General features: G+C 36.4%; 1 protein-coding gene across 4 annotated transcripts in view; it reads left to right on the forward strand.

Moving 5' to 3' along the window:
* LOC123871026 (TBC1 domain family member 1) overlaps positions 1 to 22,212 on the forward strand; it is a 61,619-nt gene that overhangs the window by 1,600 nt on the left and 37,807 nt on the right. For 2 of the 4 annotated variants that reach the window (XM_045914557.1, XM_045914556.1), the window contains exons 2-4: positions 1,160 to 1,285; positions 1,621 to 1,709; positions 3,395 to 3,500. In XM_045914557.1, the coding sequence (XP_045770513.1) occupies positions 1,166 to 1,285; positions 1,621 to 1,709; positions 3,395 to 3,500 (315 nt within the window). In that variant the 5' untranslated portion in view covers positions 1,160 to 1,165. Of the gene's footprint in view, positions 1 to 1,159; positions 1,286 to 1,620; positions 1,710 to 3,394; positions 3,501 to 14,258; positions 15,465 to 22,212 lie in introns of those variants that run through there. The other 2 variants (XM_045914558.1, XM_045914559.1) reach the window with 1 other exon arrangement.

Here is a 22,212-nt window from a genome sequence, read left to right on the forward strand (position 1 = left end):
TCGGGTTCTCTATTTCACTATGTTTACCCAATTGTTACTAATATATTAATATTAGGTAGGAATAAAATTTGGCAAGTGCGCCATAGAGATTTAAAGCACAGTTAAAGTTTTACTGGTAGGTATATAACGTAGGTATTTAGTCAATCTCGTGAGAATTAATTTTTCGGCATACAAAGTCCATACGGCCGCCAATGTCTATTGGCTCCACAATAAACTGACCGGTTGGGCCGTGAAAAGATAACAGACAGACAGACAAACACACCTTCACATTTATAATATTAGCTTATAATTTTAGGCCGCGTTTACACCTGTAAGTTTTACTCACTTACGTGATAAACTTACGCCAAAACAAATGTAAACACTCTTATAAGTACCTACATTTTCATTAGTAAAGTTGTTAATTAATTACATAAGTTACTTACGTGAGTAAAAATTACAGGTGTAATCGAAATCTAAGTATGGATATTGATGAAAGTACACTATAAGTACGCGACAGGTCGAGATGGCAATCGGGGTATGAGGCGGAGGGACGCCAAGCACACCCGCACGTCACCCGCGCTATCCCGCACCGGGTTAGCGCGGGGGCTGTGCGTGTGTACGGGGCGTCACCACCCCGATTGACATATAAGGAACCAAAAGCTTAATTTGCTATAATCCGCCAAACCAAAGAAATCTGTATGGTGCAACATGCACCGCCCGCCCTCCCACTGATAAACATTAAGGAAAAGCCAGACACCAAGCAAGCCACACGCACCACCACCACGCAGCACCACACAAATCCCAACACCACTCAACGCACGTTTCGCCCCGACACCGGAGCATCCCCAGGAGATGTAGACCTTACAATGAGGATAATTGCAATTTGCAATTTGCAATTTGTGGTGGTGGTGCGAGTGGCTTGCTTGGTAGCTGGCTTTTCCTGCATGTTTATCAGTGGGAGGGCGGGCGGTGCATGTCGCATGCTGCATGTTGCACCATACAGATTTCTTTAGTTTGACGGATTATAGCAAATTAAGCTTTTGGTTCTTTGTATGTCATGGTCTTCCGCAAAATAACGCCTGCTTCTATACTACCCCGATTGACATCTTAACCTTTCTTGCACTATATAGGTACTCGTAGGTACCTACTACCTATATTTTGATTTGGAATTTTTCTGCAGGTCAAAATGAAGACAAGGCTGACGTCGGTGACGTACCTCGGCTACACTGCGATGGACCGGCGTTTCTCAATTTCCATGCTGCCCTGGTTGTTGAGGGAGATCCGAGCTACTGGTATTAGAGAAAAGGTAAACTTCAAAAGCTTACATTCCTACACCGGAGCATCCTCAGGAGATGTAGACCTTACAAGTTAGAAAAGCAAGCATTGTAAGGTCTACGTCTCCTGAGGATGCTCCGGTGTTGGGCTGAAAACACTATTTTACAAAATCGTTTCCTGTGATTAGTAGATAAAAAAGAAGATAAGGTCTATTTCTCAGTTTCAGTTACAATATGAGTAAAATGGTTTAGCGTATAAGTACTATAAATACCTTGAAAGGTTTGCTAAAATAAGGTTATTTCCATGAAATAATAAGTAATAACCGACTTTTAAAAAAAATGAAAAAAAAAATTTCTTTGTCCACAGCTAAGCGTAGCCATAGAAGATGGTTGTTTGAAAGCTTACAATGGGAATTTTGAGCCTGTGATAGTGCATCGCACTGTGGATATATTGAGGTAAAATAACTTAGATTCTAAGTTCATTCTTAGTTATCAAAATCAATCAAAACAAAACACGGTAAATAATTGAAACTTTCGTAAATGCAAGTCCGCCATCTTGAATTTGTCTTGCAAAAAAAAGAAGATGATGTAAGGATTCTAACGATAGGTATCCCAATTGCATGCAATTCAGTTTCGAAAATATTGCATTTTTGAAAAAAAATTTCAAAAGAAAAATAAAACCGACTTCAAAAACCAAAAACACTAAAAAGTAGAAAATAATTTTTGTTTAGCTACACATGTAATGTACCTAGGTATGAAGTCGAGCGAGCATATTAAAACAAAATTAGAAATCCAAGAGTGAAGCTCGCCCGACTTCATACCTAGGTACATTACATGTGTAGCTAAACAAAAATTATTTTCTACTTTTTAGTGTTTTTGGTTTTTGAAGTCGGTTTTATTTTTCTTTTGAAAATTTTTAATTCACAATTTTTAGTGGCCCCACTGTACTATAATATGCTATGCCCAGTTAAAACCCTACTGTTTACTAGGTAAGTTATTACAGTGATCGCGAGCAATTTGCTCTTATCCATTGAGGAGTTCTGTTCTCCATCTCCGAAGATATTCATCAGATCTTCACCAAATTTATATGGAACCACATGCACAGTATATCCTTTCAAACAAAAAAAAAATTTTCCAAATCGGTCCAGGGGTCTTTGAGTAATCGGGGAACATACATAAAAAAAAGAAAAAAAAAAAAAAAAAAAAAAAAAGATTCCGACGAATTGAGAACCTCCTCCTTTTTTGGAAGTCGGTTAAAAATACTATCGCCTCACCATCTCACCGATTTTCAAAAATTCTATCAGTATGAAATTGGATGGAATCAAGTTGATTTTTAATATCTTAAGACGATTTTGAGCTGGTAAATATAGGCTAGTCGTATTAAACTGACATCAAGACCTCAATATAGGTAAAGCCTCGACCTAGATTTGAGACCTAGATATAACTTTGCTCTCGTAAAGTGACTTTCTTGACATAAAGCATGTTGGTGCTAATTCGGTAAGTACCAACACAAACGAACCGAACAACGTTGACTTGAAAAATCGTTGATTTTTCTTTTTTCTTAACTCTCTTATAATCTTGAGTTTTAACATACATACTTATTTTAACTTATACCTAATGTGTTATTTTATGTCAATATTAGATGATGCCCGCTACTTCATCCGAGTAGATATTATGTTTAAAAAAACCGGCCAAGTGCGAGTCAGACTCGCGCACCGAGGGTTCCGTACTCGGGTATTTTTCCGACATTTTCCACGATAAATCTTAAACTATTATGTACAAAAATAAATAAAACTGTGTTTTAGAATATGTACAGGTAAAACCCTTTTATAATGATACCCCACTTGGTATAGTTATCTTACTTTGTCTTATCACACTAATATTATAAAGGCGAAAGTTCGTGTGTATGTGTGTGTGTGTGTGTGTGTGTGTGCGTATGTTTGTACTTTGTTACTCCTTCACGCAAAATCTACTGGACGGATTTGGCTGGGAATGGAGATAGACAATATCCTCGATTAGCACATAGGCTACTTTTTATCCTGGAAAATCAAAGAGTTCCCACGGGATTTCGAAAAACCTAAATCCACGCAGGCGAAGTCACAGACATCGTCTAGTTTTGCATAAGATCTTTGTCTGTACAGGGCCAGTCAAGTGCCTGGAAGACCGAACGAGCTGTTCTACATACTCTTCAATGAGAAGGAGGGTCTACTCCACTGCTATCTGTTCCGAGCCAGCACTGCCAATGAGGTAAGTTGTTCTAATGCCTCCAGTACACGTTGGCCCAATATGCTCGGTAATAATTAGTGCCTGTTAAGGCATTGTTTTTAGAGATCTACGAGACAATGTGTTTGGGAACGCAAAGATCCTTGATTGTATGAACACTCACAAAAGTTAACTGAGTGTATTTGCTGATTAGCTGATTATAATATATTCTAGGCTCTAAAGCTACGGACCTTCTCTGAAATGAGCCCAATGGGCGTCGCGCAAGGCACCGGTGTGTTCGTGAAAATTTTTGGAGCCACCCAACAAGCGCTGAGGGTTTTAGTAGGTAAAAATCCTACATAACCTAATGTCTTTCTCAGGACGTCGGGTAACTTAAGATTCCTACAAAACTTGATACAACGACTGGTCGAGTATTGTTATTTGCAGCTGCTGTTCGAGCAGTTAATAACTGTTTGAGCAGTTGACAATAACTATGAGTGCAGTTAGCAACGACTTTTCAAGTAGGAAAGTATAGTAATTTGCAACTTCAGTTCGAGTTAATGATTGTTCGAGCAGTTAAGAATTGTTCGAGCAGTTCGTGTACGTTGTTCCACTGCTCGAGCAGTCGGCCAACTGCGGCCGTGCATAGGCCGCTCTTATGAAGAGGTGCGGCTTAATTACTTTACTACAACGATCCATCCATTATTTCCCCTAATCTATTTTGTCACGACAGGTAACACCAGCGCATAGATAACTTATGTAAATGTTTTGCTATTTTTATAATTCATTTGACCGATTTGACTTAGGCAAACTAGTATCACCGGCCGTGTTCACTATAAAATTATAGATACGTATTTTTATATCCATACTTCCATACTAATATTATAAATGCGAAAGTGTGTCTGTCTGTCTGTGTGTCTGTCTGTCTGCCTGTCTGCTACGTTTTCACGGCCCAACCGCTGAACCGATTTTGATGAAATTTGTTACAGACATGGACTACATCCCGGGGAAGGACATAGGCTACTTTTTATCCCGGAAAAACAAAGAGTTCCTACGGGATTTTAAAAACCGAAATCCATGCGGGCGAAGCCGCGGGCATCCTCTAGTGTATAATATACTTACGATACCTTGTCCGATTGATTGATTGATTGATCATATTGATTGATGTACCTGATTTGGTCCGTGTGGATTTAGGTTTTTTAATCGCGTGGAAACTGTTGCGAACGTTTTTAAAGTTCCGTACCTAAAAAGGTAAAACGGAACCCTTATAGCATTACTTTGTTGTCTGTCTGTCTGTCCGTCTGTCCGTCTGTCCGTCTGTCCGTCTGTCCGTCTATCGTCTGTCAAGACAATCTTGGGTACTTCCCGTTGACCTAGAATCATGAAATTTGGCAGGTAGGTAGGTCTTATAGCACAAGTAAAGGAATACATCCGAAAACCGTTAATTTGTGGTTACATCATTTAAAAAAATGTGTTTCAATTTTCAAAGTAAGATAACTATACCAAATGGGGTATCATATGAAAGGGCTTTACCTGTATATTATTCTAAAATAGATTTTTATGCATAATAGTTTTTGATTTATCGTGCAAAATGTCTGAAAAATTACCCGAGTGCGGAACCCTCGGTGCGCGAGTCTGACTCGCACTTGGCCGGTTTTTTTGTATTGTAAATGTCATATATTTTATCCGTGAGATAAGTATAATTTATTTGCATCGGTGCCATAATAGTTAAACCAACATTATGGTTTGAACTTCGAATCTACAACCTTTTCGAATTTAGCCTACCCTTGACCGAAAAAATAAGCCTTGATTAATTATAAATTCTTATAAGTAAAAATGTGTTTTTACTTCAATACAAATAAGGTTTTTTTTGCCAATAAGGTGACCGTATAAATTAATTAAATTTAAGGTAATTGCTATTTGACAAATCGCAAAAATGCTGTACTTTGAAGTAAATTGTTTATTTTTCTAAAGCATTAACAGCTATTAAATACATGCAATTAAAAACTTCAGTTTGTGAAGATTATAAGGGCCTCTTTTTATTTAGTATACATTATCCCAATAAAAAAAAAAACCAAGTTGAAAACATTGCTGTTCGCAACTTGTTCTGTAAAAGTTTTCTTTAACATCTTGATACTTTGAAGCCAACCTCCAGAAAATGATATGTTTAGGTTTAGCAATCAATTTTAACTGTTAGTTTTATACTAAATGTTTTTCGTTTCTTAAATAATCTAAAACTAACCAAAAAACTTCCTGTGCTATTTATTTTCTTGCAGGCGCTCTATGGAATTCAGTGTCCACTGGACTCTAATGACGGGCGGACTGCGCGCGTCATTTCGTCGCAAAATATTATTTAAAATGAATTTAAGCTTATTATTTTTGAATGAAAGTTGTGTTTATAATCGTTGAAAAATAAAATAGGGATTTTTTCATTTCTAAATGAAGCCTGCTTATATACTAAATTTTATTCTAAAGTTACGGTTTTACCAGGTAAATACTCGGAGGTTGTCATAGATTATGATGACAGATAGTAAGTGTTCTAAATAGGTATTATACCTATGTTAGGAGATAGCGCGCCTCGTTCCGGGTGCCGTGTTCCGAAATGGATTTCGTAGTAGTGCAAGTTTGGTGCAAGCCCCACATGACGGAGGGGTATGCGTCAGGCATTTCCTGTGTACAAAAAAAAAGACCTATATTTCGGATCCATATTTCATCACTGACAATATGCACTATTCAATGACTGTTCTTCAAGCATTGAGGAATTTTGGACAGAGACATCTCGAAGGTTCCCGAAGGCTGCCTAACTGAGTTAGATTTGTCGGCTAGCTAGCTTTTTTCGAAATTGGACTTACTTAGCTGGATTGTGTGTTAGAGCTTTCTTATGAGATATTATATGTACATAATATAACCATGGGTCTCATAAGAAAGCTCAGATTCATGCTGCGGGCAATGTGGAGAGCCTAAAGGTTGGAACGCCATTTCGGCGGCCGTGTTTCCTGCCATATATACCTTAGATACCTGCAAGCCAAGAGTGAATAGGCATCTTCTAGGTAAGCGTGCTCCAACTTGGACCTCATCATTGCTTTCTTTAAAGCATGATTGTCGTCAAGCGCAAGCGCAAAGATTCAGGCGGCGCAAACCCGTAGCATGTGGAAGACCCTATTAAAGACCTATGTTCACTGTGGACGTCTGTCGGTTGATGTTGATGATTATGTCTTTAGTGCAAGTAGTTCAGTAGTTTCAGAGTTTATCGATAACAAACAAACAAACCTTTCCTCTTCATAATATATGTAGTTAGTAGCGCAAACTTGGAAAAAAATCTCGTGGACACTCTTTGATTTTCCGAGATAAATGTCATTTTACCTGACAGCCCTAATCAATTTTATCACTGATATTAATAACTAATTCATAACCGTTAAACCTAAGTGTCAAAATCTCGTTTTTCTAGTCGAGTTCCGTAGGCTCTTTGAACCCACTGCATTATTATCCCAAGAAAACCTACCATTAGATGTAGGAATAATGGAAAGAGGTCACAACCCTCAGCAATAAAGAATACGATGCGGAGAGAGATGTCACTCTCAAGGTCTTTAAATGTATCCATGCAAAAAACCACGTCGACTGGTTGCTCCGTTGCAGCGTGATTGAATATTAAACCAACAAACACACTTTCGCATTTGAAATATGGCCAGTGATTATAAGAAACAGTTTAAATCTCTCTCTGCTCTCTGAGAGACGTTAGGCAAAGTGAATACGAATTATGACACTTCTGTGTTCTTATACAAGCTTAGGTCTCTCAATTTTGTCAATTAATGTCAAATTTCTTTCTCAGATCAAAACCTAGTAAGTGGTTTAAATTCAAAAGAAGTTTAGGCCGTAGTTCTTTCTGGTCCAATGCGGAATGGCATACTTCACACACCTTTGAGAACATGGAAAACTTGCAGGTATGCAGGTTTCCTCACAATGTTTTCCTTCGCCGTTAAAGCAAGTGATATTAAATTGCTTAAAACGCACATAACTGAAAAGTTAGTAGTGCGTGATTCCAGGATCGAACCCCCGACCTTCGATTAGGAGGCGGACGTTCTAACCACTAGGCTATGACAGTTTTTAAATTAAAGGGGTTAAAATATTTTAGTGTGAAGACTGGTCAACACATTTATTCATTACATGTGCATCATTTTCTTTTTTAGGGTTCTGTACCTCAAAATGAAAAACGGAGCTCTTAAAGGACCACTTTGCTGTCTGTCCATTTGTCCGTCCGTCCGTCAAGAAAACCTATACAGTACTTCCCGTTGATCTAGAATCACGAAATTTGTTCTCGGATTTATTCTATCTACCTGCCCATAATTCTAGGTTAACGGGAAATACCCTATCGGTTTTCTTGACAGACACGACAGACGGACAGACGGACAGAAAGACAGACAACAAAGTGTTCCTATAAGGGTCCCGTGTTTCCTTTTGAGATATGGAACCCTAAAAACATTATGTAATTATGCAAAGTATTTCCCTTGCAAACCATATTTTAACAGTTGACATGTAGAGGTCATTGACTTTTCCTATCTTACTTTTAAGTTTTAATGCATTATTAAGTATTTACTGTTTTGACATGGTATTTAGATAATGGGTGATATTTATTTTATTTAATCTAATTCCTTTTAAAAACTTAGTAAGGCGCATTAATCTATAAAAACCTAGCCAGTTCAAAGACTTACTATGTTTTAAAATGGTCAAAGCGACTTACTAGCTTTTAATTTTACTTTAATGTGGGTGTCCTTACAATACAACGGGACATACTATGAAAGTTAGGCTTATGACATAAAACGATTTTCGGAAAAATGACATTTACTTTGTTTTGATATGGGCCGGTCGATATAATTAGGTACTTTGATATGGGCCGGTCGATATAATTAGGTACTAGGGTAAAGGCTCGAGTAAATGAACAGATTGGACGTTTTTACATGTATTAAGAGCTGGAATAAAAAACCGGCTGATATACCTTTTTTAAATATTTTCTTACAAATTCTTACACTTTTTTCAATTTCAATTTCAAAACCGTGTTCCGTTCAAACCGTTCAAAAGTGCGTGTGCGTGCGTCCATGTGTGTGTGTGAGTGTGTTGTATGTTTGTACGAGTGTTTGTGAGTGTGGTATTGCGTTGTATAACCACATGAGTAGCGAACAGAGTCAAAGCTTCATACAAGCGCGCTACGATAGGTACACTACTACAAGCTTGAGGCGCGTGTGTGCGTGAGCACAGGCGCTACGTCGCGTACGGAGAGAAATCGGTTTATACCGGCTCGGCCTGTGCTCAAGCTCAGGGGCTGCAGTACACGTCGCGCGTCGTGTTTTCATTTAATTTAATGTTAATGATAATAATTTAAATAGTGTTTAAAATCTATTTTCTTGAACTGTCATAGATTTTGTTCAAAATCAATATCTGAGGATCCCTAGGATCACAAAACAGGAAATTCGATATTTAGAGCTCCCTGGGATCACGAAATAAGAAACTGTTACCAAAATTTAAAAAAGTCGACGCCATTTTGAAATTCTTTGTTAATTGACCGATTTCGTTCAAAATCGATATTTAGAGCTCCCTGGGATCACGAAATAAGAAACTGTTACCAAAATTTAAAAAAGTCGACGCCATTTTAAAATTCTTTGTTAATTGACCGATTTCGTTCAAAATCGATATTTAGAGCTCCCTGCAATCACAAAATAAGAAACTGTTACCAAAATTTAAAAAAGTCGACGCCATTTTGAAATTCTTTGTTAATTGACCGATTTCGTTCAAAATCGATATTTAGAGCTCCCTGGGATCACAAAATAAGAAACTGTTACCACAAAATTTAAAAAGTCGACGCCATTTTGAAATTCTTTGTTAATTGACCGATTTCGTTCAAAATCGATATTTAGAGCTCCCTGGGATCACAAAATAAGAAACTGTTACCAAAATTTAAAAAAGTCGACGCCATTTTGAAATTCTTTGTTAATTGACCGATTTCGTTCAAAATCGATATTTAGAGCTCCCTGGGATCACGAAATAAGAAACTGTTACCAAAATTTAAAAAAGTCGACGCCATTTTGAAATTCTTTGTTAATTGACCGATTTCGTTCAAAATCGATATTTAGAGCTCCCTGGGATCACGAAATAAGAAACTGTTACCAAAATTTAAAAAAGTCGACGCCATTTTGAAATTCTTTGTTAATTGACCGATTTCGTTCAAAATCGATATTTAGAGCTCCCTGGGATCACAAAATAAGAAACTGTTACCAAAATTTAAAAAAGTCGACGCCATTTTGAAATTCTTTGTTAATTGACCGATTTCGTTCAAAATCGATATTTAGAGCTCCCTGGGATCACGAAATAAGAAACTGTTACCAAAATTTAAAAAAGTCGACGCCATTTTGAAATTCTTTGTTAATTGACCGATTTCGTTCAAAATCGATATTTAGAGCTCCCTGGGATCACAAAATAAGAAACTGTTACCAAAATTTAAAAAGTCGACGCCATTTTGAAATTCTTTGTTAATTGACCGATTTCGTTCAAAATCGATATTTAGAGCTCCCTGGGATCACAAAATAAGAAACTGTTACCAAAATTTAAAAAAGTCGACGCCATTTTGAAATTCTTTGTTAATTGACCGATTTCGTTCAAAATCGATATTTAGAGCTCCCTGGGATCACGAAATAAGAAACTGTTACCAAAATTTAAAAAAGTCGACGCCATTTTGAAATGCTTTGTTAATTGACCGATTTCGTTCAAAATCGATATTTAGAGCTCCCTGGGATAACAAAATAAGAAACTGTTACCAAAATTTAAAAAAGTCGACGCCATTTTGAAATTCTTTGTTAATTGACCGATTTCGTTCAAAATCGATATTTAGAGCTCCCTGGGATCACAAAATAAGAAACTGTTACCAAAATTTAAAAAAGTCGACGCCATTTTGAAATTCTTTGTTAATTGACCGATTTCGTTCAAAATCGATATTTAGAGCTCCCTGGGATCACGAAATAAGAAACTGTTACCAAAATTTAAAAAAGTCGACGCCATTTTGAAATTCTTTGTTAATTGACCGATTTCGTTCAAAATCGATATTTAGAGCTCCCTGGGATCACGAAATAAGAAACTGTTACCAAAATTTAAAAAAGTCGACGCCATTTTGAAATTCTTTGTTAATTGACCGATTTCGTTCAAAATCGATATTTAGAGCTCCCTGGGATCACGAAATAAGAAACTGTTACCAAAATTTAAAAAAGTCGACGCCATTTTGAAATTCTTTGTTAATTGACCGATTTCGTTCAAAATCGATATTTAGAGCTCCCTGGGATCACAAAATAAGAAACTGTTACCAAAATTTAAAAAAGTCGACGCCATTTTGAAATTCTTTGTTAATTGACCGATTTCGTTCAAAATCGATATTTAGAGCTCCCTGGGATCACGAAATAAGAAACTGTTACCAAAATTTAAAAAAGTCGACGCCATTTTGAAATTCTTTGTTAATTGACCGATTTCGTTCAAAATCGATATTTAGAGCTCCCTGGGATCACGAAATAAGAAACTGTTACCAAAATTTAAAAAAGTCGACGCCATTTTGAAATTCTTTGTTAATTGACCGATTTCGTTCAAAATCGATATTTAGAGCTCCCTGGGATCACGAAATAAGAAACTGTTACCAAAATTTAAAAAAGTCGACGCCATTTTGAAATGCTTTGTTAATTGACCGATTTCGTTCAAAATCGATATTTAGAGCTCCCTGGGATCACAAAATAAGAAACTGTTACCAAAATTTAAAAAAGTCGACGCCATTTTGAAATTCTTTGTTAATTGACCGATTTCGTTCAAAATCGATATTTAGAGCTCCCTGGGATCACAAAATAGGAAACTGTAACCAAAATTTAAAAAAGTTGGCACCATTTATAATTCTTTCTAAATTGACTGATTTCGTTCAAAATCGATATTTAGATCTATTGATCGATATTTAAACTAGGCAATCACAACAAAAACAAACTTTACCATCTTGTTGAACAAATAACTATTGTTAATTAAATTGTATCCTCCAGTGCCAACCCTACCAAAATAGTTATAAAATTTGCTCGCTTCTTAGAAGCTTTGCCTCTGTTTGCTACTCTGTGGTATAACACCATGTTAGTAAATCTTAGTATATTTTTAACCGACTTTAAAAAAAGGAAGAGGTTCTGAATTCGTCGGTATCTTTTTTTTTATGTATGTTCCCCGATTACTCAAAGACGCCTGGACTGATTTGGATTTTTTTTTTGTTTGATAGGGTATACTTTGCAAGTGGTCCCATATAAATTTGGTAAAGATCTGATGAATATCTTTGAAGATGGAGAACAGAACTCCTCAATGGATAAGAGCAAATTCAATTTTTTTTTAATGTATGTTCACCGATTGCTCAAAGACGCCTGGACCGATTTGGAAATTATTTTTTTTTGAAAAGCTAGGTATACTTTGCAGGTGGTCCCATATAAATTTGATGAAGTTCTGATGAATATCTTCTGAGATGGAGAACAGAACTCCTCAATGGATAAGAGCAAATTGCTCGCGATCAGTGTAATTGCTTAGTAAACAGTAGGGTTTTAGCTGGGCATGGCATATTATTATAGTACAGTGGGGCCACTAAAAATTTTGAAATAAAAAATTTTCAAAAGAAAAATAAAACCGACTTCAAAAACCACAATAACTTAAATTATTTTTTACTTTTTAGTGTTTGTGATTTTGAAATCGGTTTTATTTTTCTTTTGAATTTTTTTTATATTTATTCTGGTATTCTTCTTTCTTGGATATGGATCCCTCTTGGGTATCCCCATTTCTCTCTGTCTTTGGTACTATCAAGCTAATTTTCTCTCGCGATTTGCACAATAGCATTAGACCAACGCGTCTTCGGTCTACCTACCTGTCCTTCTTTCATCTGTAAAAATCGATACAATATGACCATTTGCATTGCAGTTTTAGGGCATGTCTCAAGGTGTCTGTAGGCTTTGTCTTTTTTCTTATGTCTTCAATTCTCACTTTGAATATTTTTTGCTTAATTTATGCAACTTGCCATCGCCCTTTAGCAAGTTACTATTTCTTTTTATATTCTTTGTCTGGACCCTGGTTTGGCTGGCATAGGTAAGGCATGGCAGGATGCATGTATCTATAACGGATCTTTTAAGATGTACTGGGTAAGCTCCTTTCATTCTTTCCTTTTGTGCCCAGTAAAACAAGCATACTCGGGCTACTTTGAGAACCCATTAGCAGCTAACAGCAAGGCCTGGACTCCAATTTTTATATGTGGAAGCTGTATTTCCTCGTTGCGTTTATGAGCAAATAAGAATAGTTAACTACTTTTACTAAAAAAAAATTTTATTATTTGGCGCGAACCATCTAAACACCATGATGATTATTATTTCTGCGTTGTGAATATTACCAGAAGAAACAGCAAAAAAATTGTTCCAAGCGGCTCTATTGTAACTTGCAGTCTGCAATTTGAACGATTCTGACTTCTGGTGATAAATCTGTACCTCAGCCCCAACCCAGTACCTCTAATCTACCATTTCAAGAACTTTCAGAAGGTAGTGACGATGTAGTGACTTTTTTACATCTCAACTTAGACCATTCAATCAAAATTATTTGGATCACTTAATGAGAGATCTTAGATTGTCTAAAAAGCATCAGAACATGTGGCTTCTCGGCTCAAATGAACAAATCTGATAACATCAGACACTTGTGTTACGGTATATTATTCTCACTACTCTTAACACATTCAGTAGCTGATGTTGCACTTCCAGCGACTTGGATGCAACAAGAGCGTTAAGTTTCATTTTCTCTGTAGTCATTTGGACTGTTTTCCAGAAAATTTAGGTGACTTTCAAACTAAGATAACTATACCAAAGGGGATAATATCATATGAAAGGGCTCTATTATACATTCTAAAACAGGTTTTATTTATTATTATTATGTAAAAGAGTTTTTGATTTATCGCGCAAAATGTAGAAAAAAATATACAATAAGTCAAAAACTGAAAATCTGACATTTTTTTTTAAATTCCAAGCCGAAAATATACTTAAGAATTTATTAATAGGAATCGAGAGTTTATGCACTAGATAGAGTTCGTTCATTCACTGAAATTTCCAGTTCATTTACTGGCAATTTATCCTTTTGTTAAATAAAATAATTTATAATAATTAATACCACGCATTTTATTTGATTTTTTGATATACTGTGTACAGATACACAAAAAATAAAAATTATATATAGAACAATTCTCATATATCTTAATTTTAGGTGAAAGTCAGGGTAATCCTTATTCGTTCATGTACTGGATCTTTTACCCTCCTACGTCAAAATACTAAAAGTCCGCGTAAATTTCGCAGATTGAAATGTCTGCTTGATTAATTGTCAATAGAGGGTCATGACATGTCAAAATTGCTAGTTTGAAGGTGAAATCGTCTAAGTCATTCGAGATGGTTTTCCTCTTAAACAAAACAATGCACGATTGACATTCTTAAATGCCGGAACTCAAAAGCGTAACGGGCCTTGGGTATATTTTTAAATTTAGATCACCTATAAATTGTCACCTTATAATCAGTTGGACATCGTTTTTTATGTGCTTCGGATGCAGATTGCATAAAAGTGATCCTTTGCAAAAAAAAAAAAAAAACAACTGTCTATTGCGTTTTGTTTTTCCGCGCGAAGTAACGCGCCTTTTTCAGTGGACTTTTTAAAATCCTTTGCTCCGTGTAGGTGTTATAAAAAACAAGTGACTTTTAAAAATTGCAATTTTTTCAAAACAGTGGTTTTTATGTATTGAATGAAACTTTTTTAAATTTTAAAATTAAGTTTTCCTTTGCCTTGACTATCATAATGTATGGAATGAAGTGAATTAAATAAAAAGCGATGTAAACATCAACAATTTTTTTCTGAGTAAAGCGTTTTTTTTTTTCATTTAAAAACACTGAACTTTTGAACTTTTGTTTTTCTGATATACACACATACATTGTGTGTAGTATAATTTCAACCTTAGGCTATCCAAAGTCCATAAATTATAAGTGAAGTGATACCATATAAAAATTAATCAAAAACTCATCAACTTGTTTGAATAGATCGCCAAGATAGAGTGACGTAGTACGTACTACGTACTAAAATATCGTCATTACAGCCAAGAATCAAGATGTTGAATTCAGTATGGTATTCGTTGTCACAGAGGCCAGCCGTGTATAGAACAGTTTCACAAGTTTCCAACGCGGAATTTTGGATCGGTGCCCTGTTAATACTATTCGCGTGTGAAATGGACCTTTTATACTTCCACATACTACATAGTGTGGACATAGACTTATACTCAATCATATAAAAAAAATATATTTAAATTTCGAATTCGCGGAATGGGAATCAAAATAGAATCCGATTCGAATGCCAAACATAACATGGACAGTGCACTGTGTTTAATAACTGCGAGTTAAAAAAAGACAGCTGCAATTTATGTGCATTTTTATAGTTTACTTACAACCCATCTCTTTCTATCACCGAGTGGAATTTATACATGTTGCGCAGAACAAGTTATATGTTTATTTTAAAGAGCCAATGGAAATGAGTTTCAGGCGTTCAATGTAAACAGAAAACATCTGATTGTGTTCCAATTTCAAAATAGGAGTTCTATTTTCGAAGTGAAAAATGTTGCCTGAAATAATATAATATCGTAATTACAACACAGATTTATTAGAGTAATCTGTTTGAAATAAAAATATCGAAAAAATAAATAATAAGGAAAGAAACTGTATTTAGTGAAAATTTTCCGAGTGTGAAAATTTAAAATCGACGCAATACCAGATCATGGTTGGTATCGGAAATTGATTTTCGATCGTCAAGGTGCTAATGTGTTTTTAATTGAGTAAAATAAATGCTGCACTATTAAGAACAATAGGTATTCATAAATTAATAGGGAAGTCAATGCAGCAAACTTCAGCAAAGGCGTTTTGATATTGCTGACTGATGACGAGAAATTTTTGAGTTGTAAGTATTTTGTTCGTATAAAATTACTTTATAAGTATTTTAAACTGGTAATAATATTAGATAAGTAGGTACAAAGTTACCTATTTTGTTCCGATACAGGTTAGCCTCTGGCTGCGATCTCACCTGGTGGTAAGTGATGCAGTCTAGGATATAAGCTGGCTAACTTGGAAGGGTATGGTATGGTAGTTTTATTAAGTTCATACACCTTATCGGTTTCTAGACGGCATCGTACCGGAACGCTAAATCGCTCGGCGGCAAGGCTTAGTCGGTAGGGTGGTAACTACAGCCACGGCCGAAGCCTACCACCAGACCAGACCAGAGACAGATTAGAAATTATAATTAGATTCTCAAAATGCCCTACCGGGAATCGAAACCGGGATTTATAAGCAGCGCTCATCATTGCGTCTGAGGGGTCGTTCAGATCTCGGGCACGCATTACTTTCGGAGTTATACTACATGCGTTTTAAGCAATTAAGTAGGTATAACTTGCTTTACTTAACAGTGAAGAAAACAAACGGAAATCTGCATGCTTGAGTTCTGCATAATGTTCTCAAAGGTGTCTGAATTACCAATCCACAGTCCACCTTGGCCAGCGTGGACTAAGACATTTTTACCTAAGTATTTTAAGTATTATGAGCTGTTGTTACAATTTAGTGTCAACTTATCAAATAAATTAAAAAAAAAATGATGATTCTGACGACGAGTTGGGTTAGGTTTGTCGCAAAGCCATAATATTATTGTTTACTTCAGTAGATTTTATAAGCGTAGAAACTTTAGGTACCTACCTAAGTGTTTTTCTCATTTATTATTCAAATTTATAAAGGCTTTATCACTTAGCGCCTCACGATGTTGCATTGTTTGTTCATCACGTTTATACATCTAAGCGATCTTACAAACTAACGACAGCACAAGTGGAAATTAAAAATTTATAGCACCCCCGACAAGTGAAGGTTACAGTAACTAGAAAAGAGCTGATAACTTTCAAACGGCTGAACCGATTTTCTTGGATTATAGCTATCAACACTCTCGATCAAGTCACCTTTCAAACAAAAAAAACTAAATTAAAATCGGTTCATAGTTTAGCAGCTACGATGCCACAGACATATACACAGATACACACGTCAAACTTATCACACCCTTCTTTAAAAATAGTAGAAGTGCCTGTCTTTATAACACTTTTTTTTCTCAATCGACGTGTCAATCTACTTACCTATAATGGTAAAGTAGCACCCAAAGTGGCCGGTACATTGAGTTCAAGGATTTTAGGGTTCCGTACCTCAAAAGGAAAAAACGGAACCCGTATAGGATCTTGTCTCTGTTATCCGTCTGTTTGTCTGGCCGTTTGTCGTGTCTGTCAAGAAAACCTGTAGGGTATTTTGATAAATCGCGCGGTTTGTCGGAAAAAATACCCGAGTACGGGGTTTTTTAAACTCTTGACCGATTGACGTTAATCCGTCGATCCTTGTAATCTTGACTTGCACAAGGAACAAGTTTAATGCACATTAGAATTGCGAACGTGGATGCCTGTCTGTCCGTCCGTCCGGCCGTAACCGTAAAAGTTACATTATCCCGGAAAATCAAAGACTGCCCACGGGATTTTTAGAGACCTAAATGTCAAGTATGTCTGTCTGCTAGCTTTTCACGGCCTATCCGCTTAACCGTTTTGACGTTTGGTCAAAATATCAGCAATATGTCGTTCGTTTGTAGAAAGCCTTAATAGAAATATCTTATAGCTTATGTACATGAAATTACAGTGTGATAATATTTAGTTTCCTATTTTGTGGAGATATTAAGAAATTCCGCTCGTTACATTAGAGCCTTGTTAGATAGGTATAATATGTTAACCCACACGCGATATTATTTAAAAAAAAAAACTGTAGCTGTATGGAAACAAAATTAAAAGGGGGACTGCATAAATACCTGGTTGAGTTTGTTATGGGTTCTTTTCAAACCTGGGCGCGTTTGGAACCCTCGTAGCTCTAGTTTTAAGTTTACGTAAATAAATAATTAATTTATTATTATCACACAAATTCAACAACTGACAATCAATTAAAATGTCTAAAATGGTACCTATTTTAATTAAAGCTCAAACCACTGCTGGGTCTAGAAACTTGTGAATTTACTCAAAAATATTTAGTAACTAGCTGTGCCCGCGACTTCGTTCGCGTGGAATAGTGACTTTTCGGGCAGCATGTACGTTAAAAATATTCGCCGTGATTCTTTAAATTGACATAACTTTTTTATTTATGAACCGATTGACATGAAATAAACCCTAAATGTTAAGTGAAGCTTACTACAATATATTAGTGAAAACCGTATCTAAATCGAATAAGCCGTTTCTGATATTAGCGTGCACAAACACACAGACAAACAGACAAACAGACAAAAAAAATTTAATTACAATTTCGGGTTCGGCATCGATATAATAACAACCCCTGCTCCTTTTTTTTATATATTTCCATTGTACAGACACCACTTTTCTACAATTTTATTATATATGTCGTAGAGTCAATATTAAAAAAGAGGTTTTAATGTCATAGACTCCGTGAAAAGTAACGTTACGTGAAGAACGCAGCCATATTTGTTTAGCTGTCATTGTCAGAGTTGGATTTTGATCGGCACGCGTTGCTGTGTTCAGAATTCACTCTCGCATTTTATTATTATCAGAATATTTGTGTAGCGATTGGCGATTCATTCCAGTAGTGATTATTGTAAGGTTATTTTTAAAAATTGATTTGAGTTGTCAAAAATAATATAAAATTATTAATTTATCTAATGCAGGTAGTTTGATAAAATCGATATTTGGCTCATTCGATGTCATACAATCTGTTACTAGGAGGCCGACAAGATTGAACTTGCATAAATACGGGTGTTTCGAAGGTTTTAATTCAGTCTCCTTCCGAGATTCGGAGCGATATCGCATATTTTCGGTATTTGGATTGTGAACTGAATAATTAGATGTTGTGATAGCAATCACGCTCTAATTAAATTATTTATTTTGGCATTAGTTTGTTTAGATTAAAACTCTCGGATAACCTCTACACATTGAACCTGATGTTTTTTGTGTTGGTTTGAGAGGACATTCCAATAATTCGATAAAAATATTTAAATAATACCTGCTTTTCTGAGTGACGCCAATAATTCAGAAGCGGGACGTGTCTCACGTTGTCTTAATTTTGCTTTGGTATCTTTTTGTAAACAACCCACATTTGATTAAAATTTTTATTGAGTTTGATTTGGTGATTAAAATTTTTAGTTTTTTTTTAAGAATTTAGTCTTTTGTGAAGTGGAAAGTAATTTGCAATAAGTGGTTCAGATTTTGTATACATCGAATGAGAAGTTAGTCGTTTGGATTTATTGTTGGCTTGATATTAAAACTGAGAGTTCGGCAGTTCAAGGGTAGGTTTTAATGATTTGACGAAGGGCAGGATAGCCCATGATTTGGATTTGACTTAGGGCAAGGAAGCCCGCGACTGACATGACAAGATTGATTAGAAACACGAGGACGTGTTAAATTCAGGACGGCCGAACTGTAAGGTTATTTTTAAAAATTGATTTGAGTTGTCAAAAATAATATAAAATTATTAATTTATCTAATGCAGGTAGTTTGATAAAATCGATATTTGGCTCATTCGATGTCATACAATCTGTTACTAGGAGGCCGACAAGATTGAACTTGCATAAATACGGGTGTTTCGAAGGTTTTAATTCAGTCTCCTTCCGAGATTCGGAGCGATATCGCATATTTTCGGTATTTGGATTGTGAACTGAATAATTAGATGTTGTGATAGCAATCACGCTCTAATTAAATTATTTATTTTGGCATTAGTTTGTTTAGATTAAAACTCTCGGATAACCTCTACACATTGAACCTGATGTTTTTTGTGTTGGTTTGAGAGGACATTCCAATAATTCGATAAAAATATTTAAATAATACCTGCTTTTCTGAGTGACGCCAATATTATATTCTCTTTGATTCATTCTTGTGCTGGCTTCGGTCCGAGTAGGTTCTCAGTAGATACGGTGTGTGAGTGTCGTACTGTAACTGTAGGTTTTAGAATAGTGGTTACCTAAAGTGGTACTGGTGGTTGAACGAGTTGTTATTGTGGTGATTAGGTTAGATGGTTGGTTTGGGACCGGTGTAGGGGTGGAAGGAGCCGGTCTAGGTAGGTTAGGTTAGGTTTACCTAGTTACGCTGGAAGTTGTCACGTGCAGTAAGTGAGAGTTATCATGTTTGTAGTTGCGGGTAGTTCAATATCATTTGATAGTCTAAGAATATCGTTAGTGCGCCCCCGAAGGCTCGGTTAATCTAAAGGTTGCTATCCTGACATCCGCTTAGTTATTATCCAGGTTTACTAGTGGTTAGATCATGCTTCAATCTTAATAATCATTAGAAGCGCCTACAAAGTAATAAAAAAAGTGAAAATATGCCCACGATAACCTGATAACACCCTCGGCCTCCGTTATCAGAAGTGGGATCCCCTAGGGCTCCAGAGAAGTCTGATGATTGATTTAGTGAGTTACTAGTCTTAGAAAGCTAAAAGAATTTAATCGAGGTTAATTAAAAGTACCCTCTGCATTGAAAATAATAATGAGAAGACAGCGGTGTGTCTTACGTGCTTGTTTATTTTAAAATGATTTGGTTATCGCTTGCAAAAACTGGCTCTTACTACCGATATTACCTCGCGGAACATGTTGCAACAGGAATTGAATGTGTTTTTCTATTTTGAAACGTAAACAAAGCAATATCGAAACACCGTCGTTTTGTGGGAATAACCGATTTAATTCTACAACGTTGAAAGTTTTTCGACCTAATTTAGACGAGAGTTTTCAATCAAGTAAATCAGTGACTCTGTTTTGTGATGTGATGTGATTGTGAAGTGTTAATGCGAAATATCACATATCGAGTCAGTGTTCGTCATCGATTGGCGGAGTAGTGCGGGCAATGGTAGCGACAGCGCGTATGGCAAAAGCGCGCATGGTAACAATGCGCATGGCAACAGCGCGCATAGTAAACGCGCACATGGCTGCCATGCTATGGTGCTGCAGGTTGCGACAGCGGTGTCGGGGCGTTAGAGCGGTGACGCATGGATGCACGTAAGATTCGCCTGGTTACCGGGCGATGAATCAGGTTGGTCGTTTTCATTTTGTTATGATTCTGATACCAAATGTTCTATTATCAAGAAAGGATTGCAATTGGATTACAATAATGCAAACCTGGCGTTATAATAGTGGTCAATATTACCGGTTAGTTATTAGAAATTCAAGTGATGATAGTAAATTGCAAATTTAAAGTAAGGTTACGATTGATGGAGTTAGTTTAGAAATTTGGTTTCGTGAACTCATCTGATACAATTAGTTTTGACATTTTGATATCATGAAAGGTCGTGATATTTTACGTACGTAGTTTTTCAATTACGATAATAGCGGGTACCTACTTTTTTTATTTTAAAATGCAAGATTGTTGGTGAATGTAGTATTTCTAATTCGAATATTGATTTTAAGAATTGGGACACGGATAACTGAGTATAGATCGCGACTATGTCCATTGCTCGTTGAATAATCAGATGCTTTTGTCAGAGGATTACCGCGTTCAAGGACGACCGAAAACTTAAGTTTCATTTAGTAGATCCTAGTAAAACGGTTTAACGTGGTCTCTGTCGCCTTTCACTTGATGAACGACAATTAAGTTCGTGAGAAAATTAATGAAATATTGTGATCGACAGTGGAATATGACTGTGGTAGATGATTCTAGTAGAGTCTGGCGATCTCTTGTTTGCAAACGTGGCGTAGTGTAGTGATGCGCAGTGCGGTATGGCGATCTCTTGTGTAGACGCGTGGCGTAGTATAGAGATCCCTTATGGCGATGCACAGTGTAGTATGGCGATCTCTTGTGTGGACGCGTGGCGTATTGTAGAGATCCCTTGTGGCGTTGCGTAGTGTAGTGTGGCAATCTCATGTGTGCATGCGCGGTGCAGTGTAGCGATCCGTTGTGGCAATGCGCAGTGTAGTGTAGCATGTTTACCGTCACTCGATGGAGGTGGCATGAGTTACTACTTCTAGTAACGACTATCGTCACTCGATTGTAAGCTTAGACCAAAAGGGGCGTTATAATTTAACTATTTTTATAAGTTATTAAATGTTCCTTCATATTAAGCTTGCGCGAGGACATAAGCCACAACGCGTAGAGGCTTATCAAGAGTTTTAATCTTTAAATAACCTAACTGCAATATTAAATTGACCGGGGCGCAATTGCTATTGCAACCACTCAATCAAATTGGCGACCTAAACACAAAAGTATTTAATAGTCGTTGAGTCTCGAGTCGGAGCGAGACTGGCTTAAAAACCGTCAAGCAGCCGTATTTATACAAATCGATTCAAGATGGCTGCTCGGAAGCGATCGTGTGACGTCGAATGAGTCAAATATCTGTTTTATTATTTTAAATTTTAAATAGTTTTTTTGAAAAAGCTAACAGTCGGCCATCCAAATTGGGTCGTTCGACCTCGAGCGACGAAAATAAATATTAGGCCAGGTTGTCCAGAATACTAGTAGGGGCACGGTTGTTCGTAATACTACGGGACCAGGGTTGTCCTGACACATTTTATTCTAGGACCAGGGTTGTCCCTTAAAGGGTGTTGAATGAGTGGACCAGGGTTGTCCCAACACATTTTATTCTAGGACCAGGGTTGTCCCTTAACTTCGAACTATATTCATTTGTGAACTATATTTTGTATGCTTTAAGTGGAT

Source organism: Maniola jurtina, chromosome 13 (genome assembly GCF_905333055.1).
Source record: "Maniola jurtina chromosome 13, ilManJurt1.1, whole genome shotgun sequence".
In the NCBI taxonomy this organism is placed as follows: Eukaryota; Metazoa; Arthropoda; class Insecta; order Lepidoptera; family Nymphalidae; genus Maniola; species Maniola jurtina.